The sequence below is a fragment of the Pocillopora damicornis genome, chromosome 3, assembly GCF_964200805.1.
Source record: "Pocillopora damicornis chromosome 3, jaPocDami1.2, whole genome shotgun sequence".
Classification (NCBI taxonomy): Eukaryota; Metazoa; Cnidaria; class Anthozoa; order Scleractinia; family Pocilloporidae; genus Pocillopora; species Pocillopora damicornis.
Genome location: NC_142672.1, coordinates 825001 through 840091, shown reverse-complemented (window position 1 = coordinate 840091; position 15091 = coordinate 825001). Strand labels below are relative to the sequence as shown.

The 15091-nt window shown below is 37.2% G+C and overlaps 2 protein-coding genes and 3 long non-coding RNA genes across 5 annotated transcripts in view; 2 read left to right on the top strand and 3 right to left on the bottom strand.

Annotated features, from left to right (window-relative positions):
- Positions 1–79: 79 nt before the first annotated feature.
- On the bottom strand, positions 80–2175 carry LOC149047746 (uncharacterized). Its single transcript, XM_089199675.1, has 3 exons — positions 2037–2175; positions 799–1570; positions 80–408 (listed from the first exon to the last, which is right to left on the bottom strand). Exons 2-3 carry the CDS (start codon positions 1567–1569, stop codon positions 229–231), a joined length of 951 nt encoding a protein of 316 aa, XP_089055801.1. The 5' UTR covers position 1570; positions 2037–2175; the 3' UTR covers positions 80–228.
- A 3629-nt stretch (positions 2176–5804) lies between these two features.
- LOC149047745 (uncharacterized) lies at positions 5805–6989 on the top strand. The gene is made up of 2 exons (XR_016184787.1): positions 5805–6041; positions 6779–6989. It is a non-coding gene; the product is annotated as an uncharacterized LOC149047745 (long non-coding RNA).
- A 2883-nt stretch (positions 6990–9872) lies between these two features.
- LOC149047744 (uncharacterized) lies at positions 9873–11513 on the bottom strand. Its single transcript, XR_016184785.1, has 2 exons — positions 11162–11513; positions 9873–10464 (listed from the first exon to the last, which is right to left on the bottom strand). It is a non-coding gene; the product is annotated as an uncharacterized LOC149047744 (long non-coding RNA).
- LOC113673999 (uncharacterized) lies at positions 10347–13430 on the top strand. Its single transcript, XR_016184786.1, has 2 exons — positions 10347–10485; positions 11842–13430. It is a non-coding gene; the product is annotated as an uncharacterized LOC113673999 (long non-coding RNA).
- A 1615-nt stretch (positions 13431–15045) lies between these two features.
- The window catches only part of LOC149047743 (uncharacterized), a 3132-nt gene continuing 3086 nt past the window's right edge, over positions 15046–15091 (bottom strand). Inside the window, exon 4 of the mRNA XM_089198717.1 lies at positions 15046–15091. This exon is cut by the window's right edge and continues 1453 nt beyond it. The gene's annotated coding sequence lies outside the window, so the exon portion shown is untranslated.

Here is a 15091-nt window from a genome sequence, read left to right as displayed (position 1 = left end):
AGGTTGAAGCTTTGTTTATTTTTGAACACAAATCTCCGCTAAAAATTCCGAAATTAAATAATGTCATGATTAAACTATTGGCAATTCACAAATTATTAAAATTAATTCCAGTTTATCGAGTTCCCTCAGTTTTATTAAACAACTTCCTTAAACTCAAATAACATTCTTCCACAGTTGTATCCAAATCTGGAATTTCTTAGGATGGACAATGGAATGACGGCATCAATCTCAACTCAGTTCTCTTTTTCCAGCCTTTTTCCCCGCAAACCCAGTATTTCTATAGACGTTTGGTGGTATGGCTGCATCAAATTCAACTTCTCTTTTTCCAGCCTTATTTCCAGCAAACCCAGTATTTCTAAAGACGTTTGGTGGTACGGCTGCATCAAATTCAACTTCTCTTTTTCCAGCCTTATTTCCAGCATACCCAGTATTTCTAAAGACGTTTGGTGGTATGGCTGCATCAAATTCAACTTCTCTTTTTCCAGCTTTATTTCTAGCAAACCCAGTATTTCTAAAGACGTTTGGTGGTACGGCTGCATCAAATTCAACTTCTCTTTTTCCAGCCTTATTTCCAGCAAACCCAGTATTTCTAAAGACGTTTGGTGGTACGGCTGCATCAATATCAACTTCTCTTTTTCCGGCCTTATTTCCAGCAAACCCAGTATTACTAAAGACGTTTGGTGGTACGGCTGCATCAATATCAACTTCTCTTTTTCCAGCCTTATTTCCAGCAAACCCAGTATTTCTAAAGACGTTTGGTGGTACGGCTGCATCAAATTCAACTTCTCTTTTTCCAGCCTTATTTCCAGCAAACCCAGTATTTCTAAAGACGTTTGGTGGTACGGCTGCATCAAATTCAACTTCTCTTTTTCCAGCTTTATTTCCAGCATACCCAATATTTCTAAAGACGTTTGGTGGTATGGCTGCATCAAATTCAACTTCTCTTTTTCCGGCCTTATTTCCAGCATACCCAGTATTTCTAAAGACGTTTGGTGGTACGGCTGCATCAAATTCAACTTCTCTTTTTCCGGCCTTATTTCCAGCATACCCACTATTTCTAAAGACGTTTGGTGGTATGGCTGCATCAAATTCAACTTCTCTTTTTCCAGCCTTATTTCCAGCATACCCAGTATTTCTAAAGACGTTTGGTGGTACGGCTGCATCAAATTCAACTTCTCTTTTTCCAGCCTTATTTCCAGCAAACCCAGTATTTCTAAAGACGTTTGGTGGTATGGCTGCATCAAATTCAACTTCTCTTTTTCCAGCCTTATTTCCAGCAAACCCAGTATTTCTAAAGACGTTTGGTGGTACGGCTGCCTCAAATTCAACCTCTCTTTTTCCTGCCTTATTTCCAGCATACCCAGTATTTCTAAAGACGTTTGGTGGTACGGCTGCATCAAATTCAACTTCTCTTTTTCCAGCCTTATTTCCAGCATACCCAGTATTTCTAAAGACGTTTGGTGGTACGGCTGCATCAAACAAAGCTGCGTCATCACCTCTTTTCTCCTCCTCAGAGTACGTACTCAGCCATAACAGAGATATTTGCAACAGAATAATTAGGAGATACATTCTAGGAAACCAAAAAGAAAATCGCGGCTATTAATTAATGAAAGTTTTTTTACACACAATTTTCGCTTAGAGTATTTAGATCTTCAAATAAATAAAATCACGTTGTAAACCCTTCAACAGAGAATTTAGGATTTTCAAAACAACAATTTTGACTCATCCTTAAGGGTTTAAGAAAAATAAGTTTTGTTTTTCTTCTTTAGGGGTAGCTCATCTGTCAACTGACTTGAATGCTCTCAAAAAATTATAAATGGCAAATTTTTTAGTCACCAACAAAATAATTTTTCTAGCAACATTTGAAAATCATACCTTTGCCACAATTTTCTGAGTTAAATTTTGCAATTTCCCTGTCATCCACAGGATACTTTTTAAGGAAAACGTTTTGCACCTGAAAATTTCTTCACAAGATGGCTTCCAAAATCCCAGAGGAAGTCGATTACATATATTTTTTATATTCAAGAAGCTATTACCTGTCTTGAATTCAGGTGTAGTGTTTCTTTCTTGCTCCAGTTGCCGGAACTGTAATTTCAGCGTTTCAGGCGGCTCAGAGTTAAAAGACAGACTTCTTCCTTTTGCTGTTACTACCCAACTCCTATTATATGATTCTTTGTCTTGATAAGATCAGACCGCTCTTTTCATTTGATCATTAATCTCAAAGCTAACAACAGTTTGAATGACCTGAATGAAGCACGTTGACTGATATAATTTTTTCGGCTTTTATCAGAGAGACGATATCAGCATCCGCATAAATTATGTTTAGAAAGTCAAAAGAAAAAGATCTGAAACCGCCGTTTTTAATAAAGTTGTTACGTTATTTAGGGCAACTAACACATTTTTACGCCTTAAGTTAACAAAGAAACTAAAATACTTTTAGCAAACTAAAATAAAACTGAAACAAGCTTGTACAGAAGACACCGCCGATGATCCTGATTTCCTTTCTACCAAAAAAAAACCCAAAAAAGCTGAACAAAAGACAATCAAAAACTTGAGAGAACTTCTTTCATTACAACCGAAGAGCTTTGCCTTGATATAGTGTGTTTAGTATTGTCTTGACCTCTTTGTTTTACCTTTTTTTCACTGTAATTTTTCCTTTTTCTCTGTCTAGTAACGGAGATGCCCTAAACTTTTGAACTGAGTCATGGTTGGATGATTAATTTTTAGACAAAAATCAGAGATAAAACGAAGTAGAGGATCTAATGATGAAATATGAGATTGCCATTGTTTTCGCTTCCATCAAGCTCGTTATTAGTTAATTAATGTTATCAGGCCGCTGCAACATAGATATCTACTGGTCAATTAAGTTTCCAAACTGCACGAAAATTGTTTATTTCATTGTCAGAAAATGCAACATAGAATACGTGTAGCTTCTGACGATCAGGTATCATAAGTGGGAAAATTATCGGTAGAATAAAATACATCATTTAAAATCTACATATCCAGAGCTTATTCTTCGAATCTCTGATATATCAACAACCAGGATAAAAAATTTAAACTGGCAAGAATTTGAGTAATTCCGCGTAAAGGCACATCCAAAAAAAGTTTAATTACTGGCTTGATATGAAATCAAGATAACGTTTCAATGTTTCCGATTGATAAAATTTCATTTTTCCTTGTTTGATAAACGTGTACGAAAGGACCGAAAAATATAACAGCTTTTAATTTGTGAAGCAGCTAATGAAACTTTTGACGCCCTTGAGAGTTGATGAAAGATTCTTTATTTTCCTATTCCAAGGCCATCCTTTCGTTATCCTTATATTTCAGAAACTAAATCACAAGTATCATTCGAGGGTAGATCCTATTTTACTATCGGTGCAAATGAAACGTACAGGACTTCATAAGCATTCGTTGAGTTCTTAGCAATGGATTATGTATGAAACACAGTATTAAATTGGAAAACGCGACTCAGTACTAAAAAGGAAGCGACGTCACGTCCCAAAAGAACCTCTCATTTACTTTTTTATTACGGGCAAGAATATTCATGATAACTCAATACTTTGAACCTCGTTGGCCCCCGATAACCAAACAACTTTAGTTTGTAACTTTTAGCTTGGGTTTCAACTCCATACAACTGCTTATAAGCACAAAGCAAGAATAATTTTATATTGGTTTCAAAACCTAATTCATTAATGACAGTTGAGTGACAAAGACTCAAACCATACTGGAGAAATATATGTTGGTTAGAGTCAGTCGTATGTTTGGAACTGGAGATTTGATCGGTCCAGCAGTTTATGTCTTCTAACTTCATTACGTACTAGAGAATCTTGCGCAAACAAATCAAAATTCGGCAATCGACAACCTTCAGTAATTTCCAGCAGTTCCTCGTCTTCACTCTGTGTTATTTCTAACGAAATGCTTCTATTGCACTAGCCTATACATCTTGGCGCCTTCTTCGTTACATCCGTTCTGGTAATAGTATTCGCGATCTATAATATTTCATCTGCTATCAAAAACCTTTTGAATGTGACAAAACATCCGACCCGTGCCAAACTTACTGTGGGATCTTCCGTTTTCGGAAAGAATCCTGACAACGCCACCGCTCTGCGTGCAACGCAAGACACTTCATATGTCATTCCACAGCTGCTAAATTCACAAGCGTTGATGGAAAATTTGGTTTGAGGTTAAAGTTGAATCTCAAAATATTTTCAAATTCGCCAGCCTGCATGGCTTCTTCGGCAAGTCTATCTCTTTTAGTTAAACATGCTCAACCATCTAGGAATGGATAAGACTAAGCGATGATCACCTGCCTAAAACGCGAAACAAAAATAAGTTTTGAGCCGAAAAAAGATTTACCACTAGTGCAAGATTCTAAATATAGAACTAACCCCGCGCTCAATCTGAAATATATACATAATGTGCATTGTATGTTAAATATCAATATTACCTTTCACTAAAGCTAAGTGAAGTTCTTGTGTGCTTATTCGTCATGATATAAAATTTAAGTTTGTTTTAAATCGTACTACAACAAAGAAACAAGTTTACAATTATATATAACGTGTACATAAATACATTTAATGCAGGAATAACGCCTTTGACGACATTCTCCGAATGGCATTTGGAAGTTCAGATAGGAATCATGTGTGAGTACTAAATACAGTCAATGAGAATTTTTTCGAGTTGAGTTTTCCAACCTCTCGGGAAAATTAAAAAAATCGTTGGCTTTGCAATTAACGATGTATTAGTTGCGGAAAATAGGTCAAAATGCAATTGGGCGTTAATTAAGCGCCATTTGACGGGGAAGTAATATTGAACAAGTCGAGGAAACGAAATCTTATCTACAACGCCTTTGTGGATTTCGTTATCGACTAATTTTGCCAATGTTTCCATTTCCTTAGCACAGACCACAGATGTCTTTCTTGTCACGACTGGAGACAGCTACACGAAATTCAGTGCGTGATCAAAAAAGAAATTCAAAATTTTCAACTGGTAGTTATCATTTCTGTTCATTAAACCTGAAAAATTTTCCAAATCCATTTTACCCCATCTTCTCGATCGAATTTATGGATGAATCTTAAATGTAAACTGAGATGCTGACACGACTCGGAGGCGACTTGAAACACCAGTAAAGAGTCTAAAGCCTTGAAGTGAAAAGTAAATAAATAATGGAAATAAATACAATATCATAAGTATTAATATTATTAACTTAGTTTTAAAGCTAGTATTTCAATTAAAAGCAATTTTCCGCTGTAACGCTGAAACTGTCAAAGACGCAAAAAGTCGTTACTTAGATCCTATCATTAACGTTCACAGAAATTTGTTTCTGCCCTTTACTTCGAATTCAATATTTTGTCTGTCTGGCTGTTTCTTGTCTGTCTTTCCGTCCATCTATTAGACTACATGTCCGACCTAACCGTCCGTCCTTCTGTACATCCGTTTGTCCTCTAAATCAATGCAAATAATAGAACGTTAGTCCAGTAATTCCTTCGTTGAAAGTCTGAAAACAGACTCTTTTGTTTACTAGATGATGTGTTTTAAGTTATATTGCTGGTAGCGGAACTTCAGGATGGTAAGTATGGCGTTGGATCTGAGCGCTCCCAAGATTTCCATTTTCACCTTTGTTTCCTTTTTCTGTCAATACCTTTTTTTTCTTCTTTTTTTTCTGCACCTGTTTTTAGTTTCTTCAAGAAATTCAAATCTATTGTTAGCTCTAAGGACGTTACTTACAGCCTTTTAATCCAAGTTTTGACAACATAAGTCAAACTTTCTCTCTTCACAGTGACAGCAATGAATAACAGTTAGAGAACATTCTTATAAAAATGCGCTACAATGCTCATCAAACGACGTGGCATGAAAAGGGAGGATCAATTTTTCCTCTTGCTTAGAGCGACTTCCACTACCAAGCCAAGATGAACACAATAATTCTGGCCCTGGAAGGTTTGATTCTGGTAACTTGCTTTTTCCGAGAAGTGGATGGTTTTTCACCTTACATGACAAAGCCCAAGGGCGATGTAAGTGGCCCTGATGATCGTCAGATAAAGGTAAAAAATGAATTATGAACAATTGTAGTTCAAACATTAACTTGACATAACTTAATGCAATCAACGATCGGCCTTAAAATTTGCTTGAGCTAAAGTATTGGTTAACCAATGTGTTGAACATTCTAAACGATAACGGCGAAGTGGTGAAGTGGTCAAGGCCATCGTAAGCTGTAACGTACTCATTAAAGCATAAGTATCCCCTCAAATTTTTTTTATTTTTGCTAAAATAGCTTGTGGTGCCTGATTGTTATAATCCATTTGTTCTTATTTTAAAGCAAGTTTCTGGCCGCCGACTCAGCCTTGTTTTCTTGACTATTTACAGTATGTAAATATCTCGTGTACTTTTGAGTGTACTTTTTTGAAAGACATCCCCATTTCAGTTTGAAGTCCCGCAAAGAATTATAAGAGTGCTGTGACAGATCATTGTCTTCGACCAATCATGGAGCACGGAGTATCTATCTGTTTGAGTCACTGCATCGCCATTAAACCTGCGTTAGCCATTTTTTGTCAGTCAAATATTAAGAGCTATTCTGTTTTGTTTCAGCTAGAAAACTGGTGCCATCTTCCATTTATCTAAAACCTCCCGCTTTCTAGATAACACCAAAGTTTTACCTTTCGTTATGGAATTTACCTTTTTCCTGACTCACGTGACTCACCCTGAAACTGTTTTATCGTCATGTTCGAATGCCGGACATTTCTCGTTAATTTTCAATTATCTGTATTATTTTCACTCTCAGCGCCATACCAGCAGATATTACCAGATTGAAAAAGAGGGTCGTAAGAGAGAGACTGATGCTGAAACTATCCTGCAGAATGGAGGCGACAGATTGAGAATCAAGGAATCGTCTTTAAAATACTGCGTAATAATATCAAAATAGTTGTAGTAAGAAAAAAATAAACTTGTAGTCGATGTTAGCTTCAGATAGAATTAAAAAGACTTTAAATTAAGTTATGTTCAGAGTTTTTATAATTATGGCCATAGAGTTGGCCTTACCCACCAGGGAGGAGAGGTGGCTCATACTCACAAACTTAAGTTATGTCGTTGGGTTTAAGGAGGGGGGAAAGAGGCGAAGAGAGAAAAGGGCGATAGCGATATTTTACATGGCAAAAAATGCCCTATCGTTAACTGATTTCCCTCTTACGCGCACGATCTCGGTTGCAATCAGACCCTGAACGCCATCAAAAGCCAAAGGTGAATTACCTCTGACTTTTTTTGTTATAAGATGTAATTGGAGGGTGCAATAAGAGGGATCACTAAGAGGGAACTTTAATTGAGAGGGATTAGAAATCAATTAAATTGCATATGAAACCAAATGTTTCTTCCTGGTTTTCGTTTCTTTGATATGTGTAAAAAAAAAACTATTCTGAGGTTACAACAAATTTCTGCAGATTACGTTTAGATAGTAAAAAGCAATTATTTTTATTTTATTCACGATCAGCAAAGGCGCCACTTGTAAAATGACTGCATGGTTCGAAATGGAAACCTAATTCAAGTTACTCGCTATATTCTGAGTCGCTTGGCATTGTGAGTGATAAATTTCAACGCGCAATCGCGGCCAAAATGTGTGAAATGACTCAAATTTTTACAGGAAATTTGCGCGTCGGGCAGTAAGGAGAATTGCAATTGAGCTAGATAGCAGGAGTGAATGGCTTATGTTTTACAAGCCAGGTGTACCTTTACTGTATGACCTCATCCGGATTTCTGTAGCATGAGGCGGCTAGGAATATTACCACTTTCCCTTGAGGGGATGCTAGTTTATAACACTCTTGGTGTGTCACGAAATGTTCCCGTCGTCTCCTATATTCCACTGGTATGCTCTTTACGGCTCGTGTCCACAACCTAGAAAAGACAAGTGACTCGAGGGATTCTATGGTATACTACTCAAAAGCTTTGCAAGACTATAATAAATATGTATCATCGAATTAGATTTTTGTTGAAATACAACCGAAGACGTGTGCTTACCACTGGTTGCTAAAGCAATGACTATTGATCACAATGTAACGGAAGTGAGGGTCTTCAGTAGGTTTTTCAGGATGCTGGATTAGGCTCATTTGAAGGCCGGGATCCGGGAATTTATGGCAAGAAGGGAGCGGGATGCGGGATTGCTATTATGAACGGGACGCGGGAATCAGCAATTTTGAAGAGCGGGACTCGGGAAATAATCACTTAAACGAACCGAGAACCGGGATGTCTCAGTCATGAAAAGCACCAGGCGTACAGGTTCTTTCATTCAAGAGGCAGTCGGGCTGCTCAGCGATACTCTTCAGTTATTGCGTGGGAATGAAAATATGTCATAGGCGAAGTTGCCAATTTATCAAAAATCCTCAATGGCCCACAGGGTAACGTGGCATCTAAGACTGCTGCGTCAATTGATATGCTTAACGGCTTTGAAAAACCTCAGAATTATAAAAGTCTCAGAATTATACCGATATGATGCTCTTAACCTGTTGAGTTACATGACACAAGATGCGAAGAATATTCTCTCTGTTGTGCATCACAAAGATAAACTCTTCATGGTGTTAGACTACCCAAGTAACTTTGGAAATGTAGCTAAAAGAGGCTTAATGAGGACAACCCATTGGGCGGCGTAATATTTTACAAATCCAAATTCTTGGTATCTTGTGCCCGAACGTGCCAGGTTCCTGTCGACCATACCGGTATATCAACCGTTACCACCTGTGCCGATGGCACCACAGAGCATACGGAAGATGAGGGACTGGGCGTAAACATTTGTTGCAGCAGTGCGTCAGCTCTCTGTCAGACAGGAAACAACGATGGCAAGAGCTGGAACTTCCCGTCTTACCTCTATCAGAGAGAAATTCAGCCGGATTCGAACCGGTCAGCCTCGAATGCTCGGGCTCGAGGAGCAGCAAGAAAACGGTGTAAAATAAGACGAAGAGGGAGATGGAATATTGGAGTACGATTCCCCGAGTGATGATGATGACATTCCATCTTGGAACAAGAGGCTGATTTATCTCCGTTGTAATGGAATTACGGGATTGCCGTGACCTTTTGTGTTTTATGCAGTTGTTAAAAATTGTTATTCGTTTCTTTGATACGGACCTGCCTGTACCAATACGTTTGTCCGTGATCGAAGGTTAATGAAGGGAGGTCGTTATTGTGACTAGCGTACGTTATTCGTGCAAGACTTTGAAAACTTCTAAAATGAACGTTAACGATATCGTCATTTTGGTAACCTGACGCCTTACGGTGACCATAGACTTCAACGGATCAATGCTGGTTAAGAAAACCATCACCCACCGGAAAGGCCCTTCTAAGGAAATGGGCTTAGACAAAATTGTACGATCGGGATCGGGATTGGCCGGTATAGACCGTCGGGATTACGGTTTTGATAAAAAATTTTCGTCGGCATCGCGGGATTGAAGAACCCTATTGGGGACACTCGGAAGTGTGGGTGCGTGGGTGTATGTTTGTATGTGTGACTGACCATAGAGCATAGACACAAATTTCAATTCTTTTCTTTTTTTCCAGATGAGACAGAGCTGGCCAAAATGAAACTTAATAGGATATATATATGAATAAAGGAATGCAACTTGATTGCTAGTATAAATATTCTGTGCAATATTATATTCAGCTGTTTGTAAGTTTCATCCGTCATTTCGATGAAATAAGTTTTTGACTCTTGTGAAAGAGCTCTTTGGTTTGTAAGCGTACGCAATCCACTCAAACAATCCAACAACTAACGTAACTTAACTTAGAGAAGGCAAAACAGTTGGCTATTTAAAAGTAAAGTCGATGGTGGAACGCAAAATCTGGTCAACAAAATAATAGTTAAAAATGCGTTATCCATATATAAGCTTTCGACAATTGATTTGATAAATTTATTCAAGAAATAGAATCGGTCCTTTATTAGATACTCGTGACTGAAGTTTTAAAAGGGATGCTTGGTCCTCACAATTTACTATCTCACGTTTATAATTACAGACACAAATATTCACATCATCTTTTTTTATCATATACATAAGTTAAAGAAAATATCCAGTCGTCTAAATAAATTTCGACCTTCCTCCAACTATAGTGATGGTCATCTTATACCCCATTCACACCAGCAAAACATGTTTTGTTAAACTGGTTTTCATTGAATGAAAATTATAAACAGAGAACTGAAAAACTTGATTTTCCATTGGATTCAAGTACTTGCTAACTTGCATTTCCAATGTGCTACATTCAAGTCAAAAATATTCGGTTAAATAGTTTCTATGAAGAAAAAAAAAATTAAACTGTGTTTAACAAAACAACTTTTAAACATGTTTAAGCTTTGGTGTGAATGGGGCATTAGCCTCCAGGTCAGAGTTGTTTCCGGTCCCTCTCAAGTGGAGCTTCTTCGCGAAGAAGACTTCGTTTTCCGTTTGCCATGTTACACGGACGGACTTTGTCACAGTATGCCTTTATAAAATCCTCCTGGTTAAAACAATAATTGATGTAAGTCTATATACCACATAGATATTTAATGCTTTTAGAGGGCACTGATTGGCTAGCTAGCTCGGAGGTTCGGATCCAAGCCGGCGAGATATTCGTCAGTTTCGTTTTTGTCCATATGTGTGAATTTTGCCAGAAATAAAGTAATTTTTAGTCCATTGTTTATTCAGGGAATCTGACAGAAAACTATACCTCTTCACTTTGGCGAACAATTTCCTAACTAAAAAATATGAGAAGAAAAAATTCGATGAATCTCGACAACGGTCAGGATGTTGATCGACATTATTTAATCAGAGATTTTAAAGTGCTTATAATTTTCCAAGCCATGGGTACTGCTTATTTATGGCATGCTTATATTCTTTTTTATCGAATGGGCAAGAACTATTTCATTCTGTAAAAAACCTGAATGAACTCTTTGTCCACAAGCGTTTTCTACGACCCATGAGCCATGATAAAATGATAATTTTCAATAAAAATATACATCGAGCTAAATTGAAACTCGCGGCTACCTAACGTCTCCCAAGTTACCCAAAAGAATAAAAATGGTGCGCGTTCAACTTAGCAATTCCTCTTTGCTTGCATAAAATGCAATAAATGCTTCATATGTTTGCTCGCAAAGACGAAACAAACGAAATAGAATGAGTACTGCGCTGTTGAAGATAAAAGTTTAACGTCTTACCTGTTGATCACTGAATTTTCGCGCCAGTTTTCGTCTTGGGCACACGTGTGCAGGACAATTCATGTTGGGTGTGAATGTTCTTCCCCAGCTTACAAAAGACAATAAAACTAGCGCTAGAAACATCAAGGAAAATGTGCTCTTCATATTTCCAAATCAAAAGGAGATTCCAATCGAGCAGTAACTGAGAACAGTTGGTTTGTGTTGCATTCTCTTTGACGAGAACACGATCATTTATATCTGCGATTTTCAGGAGAATCATGACTTAATGAGCGTCTTAATCATTTCTCATCGGATTTGGCAGAAAAGCTTTAATGAGAATTAATGCCTGTTGGCTCAAATAAATGACGGAAGGGCCTCGGAAAACTGTGAATATCCATCATTTTTCGGACATCAAGTTTTAATTAGGAAGTTTGCAGAACTCTCATTTTTTGTACAAGGATGCCATTTTAAAGACTCTAAGTGAGTAAATGTTGAGAAGATAAATGGCACCTTGGCAACTCACTGTATCAACTCCGGATGCCGGGGTGAAAGGACTGACGAAATCTCAATCTCTCACTCAGGATAGGCTTGGTGAACGGAATGAATGGTAACTTCATATTCCACAGCTTGAAAAGAGCAGAAACCAGTGAAAATAACAATAACTTGTGGTTACTTGTTCCAATTTTTTTTTCTTTTTTCAGATTTGACTGGCGATTTAAAATCAGATGTTAATGACACGTTTACAAGTGGCAGCTGCAAGACATTTAAGTCCTGCATACATTCACGGGAAAGTTAATTTGCTCCTATTGTGTTTATATAACTCTTATATCACTTAGTTGCGAATAATAAAACTGGTAAACAAGTTTTTGATTAGTTGCCGATCACGGTAAACATCCAAAACTTAAAATGATTCACAAGTCTTTTATGCAGCCTTCTGTGCCTGGTAGTAACTGCCTCTCATTAACACCTTTCTTCATTAAAACTTAACTCAGAACTCGAACGTACCTTAACGGATTTTCTCGTAAACCACAGCCAAAAATACAGCTGTTTTCGATCCTTCTTGGTGAATCTAGTCTTAAGAGTGTCATTTAACGAAATTTCTTTCTCTAACATTTTTGAATGCTTTGGAATTTGGTCATTTACCTCTGTGGCTGCTGGTACACTGCAGTAAAAAGATTCTGCTTCTTACAGGCTCAAATTTAAAAGTAAAATTTATCTAGCAATAACTTCCATCATATGACAGAGCTATTACGACTACCTCCAATCATCGAAAGATTGTTTCTTGTCACAAAGGTGGCTAAGGCGTACTTTTAATTTAGATAAAGTGTGAACTAGAAGGAAACATTATTCATAGTTTACTTTTGTATTTTCCGTTAATTGTTAGAAGCCCGTTGCTTTTTCACTTTCATCCTAAACTCATTCTTAGCTAGCCTTGATGTAAAATCGTTGTTCGTTTGTCTAGTGATAAATACCAAGCATCTTATCTCGCGACTGTTTTTACTTCTAAAATTTACTCCAGACCAAATATAGTAGCTCTCGTGTTTTAGGATTTAAGACGAAGGCGTTTATCATTTAAATTGTAAGTTTGATTGCAGTGAATCGCTAAATTTGCGTGCTCTTCTCGATAATCGAAAGAAAATTCCAGCAAGTGATTACAACTGATGGGTCGGACTAAAATTGATCAGAGAGACTCGCCAATTGATTCAACTTGGACTGCATGTGGGCGGTGTTCTACTCAAGACCAGTGCATTAGTGAAGAAGAAATTGTTTGCTTGTTTTGCAAATTGACAAAAAGAAAAGTCAAGGAGATTTGCTAGGCTAGGAAAATTTAACGAAGATACTTGTCAGATAATTTACATTAGAAGATGATCGAGCAGGCCCTTAAAGAAAACGAAAACAAGGAAAAATTTATCGATTTTTCCAAAAACGCTAACAAGTATAATTTATCGCACGTAAAATGATTTTTTTACTTAAAAGTTTGGATGATGTAAGTCAAACCTTGAAAATAAGATTTATTCTGAGCTTAAATTTGATAACTTAAAAACAAACGGAAAACCATGCACTTCACGTTCTTAAAGTTCGGTTTCAAATTACCAAAATATCATGATTTTTTCTTTTTTACGTTCGTAGATGTACATAATTCACAATTTTGAACAAATTTCTGAATTCATCAAAGTCTAATTAGATATCATTGAAAGTCTTTGATTGAAAACTTTAAAGTAATTGTTTACACGTGCAGGGATGTTCTGTACCGAACGATCTTATTCCACAATAAAAGCAAAAAAGTCAAGTTTGGAAGCAATGTTTCTCAAACCGCCAGGAATTTAAGATTTCTGGCCAAATTTACATTATCTTCAAGGGTTACAGAAGATTAACTTAATATAAACACCTTCAATGGTTGAAAAGTAAAATCGGCAGAAACCGTGACAACTTTTTTTCCCTCGAAAACTCCTTTATTTTACAATGACCTTAAAATCTGTCCTCTGTTTAAAGAATTTTGAATTGCGCTACAGAATATTTCCCAATGGAAAAACATGTTTACTTCTTTATTAAATTTAAGGTGTAAAACAGATTTTAAATAAATTGAAAACAACATCTGTTCCACAAAAAAAGTTGATGACAGTTTCTATGTCTGAAAAAAATATTCTCGCAATAGTGAACAAGCATTAAATCTTCTGGAGATCGGAGATTTTCATTAAGCATTTTTCCTGTCGCACTTTTTCACCACAGAAAGCTCCAGTTAACTTTAGTGACTCTTTAAAAATCTTAGTTTTTAAATGAATCACCTTGTTTAGAATGCTTCATCAACTGGACAAAGATGCTGCGATGAATTATTCGAACTAATGTCCACCGCAAAGGTGAGGTAAACTTAAGACTTATGTCATTCAGTTGCCGCTAATCCAACATTGATGGGCCACCTTTGTTTGCAAGTTTACTTGTTTGTCACATTTAAAGGATGGAAAAGTCATTATTCCTCTTACCAAGCTTTTCTCAAACGCCCGTTAATGGTTATGTTAGCATTAACTGTCAGGGAGTATAAGCCAGCCTGCGTGGGGGCCGCTTAATTGTTATTTCATGAAAGTTCAAAAAAACAAGCGTTCACCGTACGGAAAACGAAGGTTGAATTTACGGAAAACGTGGCAATTTACTATCGTTTTCCCGTGTTTTGCCTACGGAAAATCCGACGTTTTCTGCGCGTTTTCGCATCGGTGAATCCCAGTATTCGTTCCATTATTCGGTAGTTTTCCTTTGCGGTAAATGCAGGTAAACAATTCATTTTCCGGCATTAACCGTTCGGTTAACACATGGCAAACAGCGTGTTTTCCTTTCGTTCATTGGCATTTTCCGAGTGAACAACAACGTATTCACCGGAGTTAACAGCTGAAAACACGCATTTTCCGGGAAGGTTAATGTGTGTAAATACGGGAAAACATAATATTTTCCAGAGTTTGCAGTTCGTATAACGCATAGAAAATGCCATGTTTTCTTTTGTTCGCAACCATTTTACGCCCGGTGAACGAAATGTTCACAAGAATTATCCAGTCGAAAGCATGCATTTTCCAACGTTTTTCCGCAATAGTGAATTCGAGAAATTTCGTGAAAACGCATTTTCAGGCGTTTTACCTTTTATTGTTGTTCGGTTAATCTATGGAAAACAACATGTATTCTGCCATTTACAGCCATTTTGCGCATTCCAACGTTATGTTCACTGGTATTAACCAGTCGAAAGCATGCATTTTCCGGTATTTTCTGTAACGGTGAATTCGTGCAAGGGATGCATTTTCCCGCATTTACTGCCGCACGGTCAATTACTGTTCGTTGTATTTCACTTCCTGGACTCAGCTCTACTGCAGGTTCTCAAAGCATTTTGTCCTATTTCCCTCTCTCAGACAGGATTAGCACTCCTTTAATAATTCTTATCAAGTTTATTAATGCACAATGATGTTAGCG

Excerpts from the sequence above, each read along its gene's own strand:
- LOC149047746 (XM_089199675.1), bottom strand. The coding sequence starts at position 1,569 with ATGTATCTCCTAATTATTCTGTTGCAAATATCTCTGTTATGGCTGAGT. Across the intron at positions 409-798 it reads CTGGGTTTGCTGGAAATAAG|GCTGGAAAAAGAGAAGTTGA; the intron begins GCTGGAAAAAGA and ends GCTGGAAATAAG.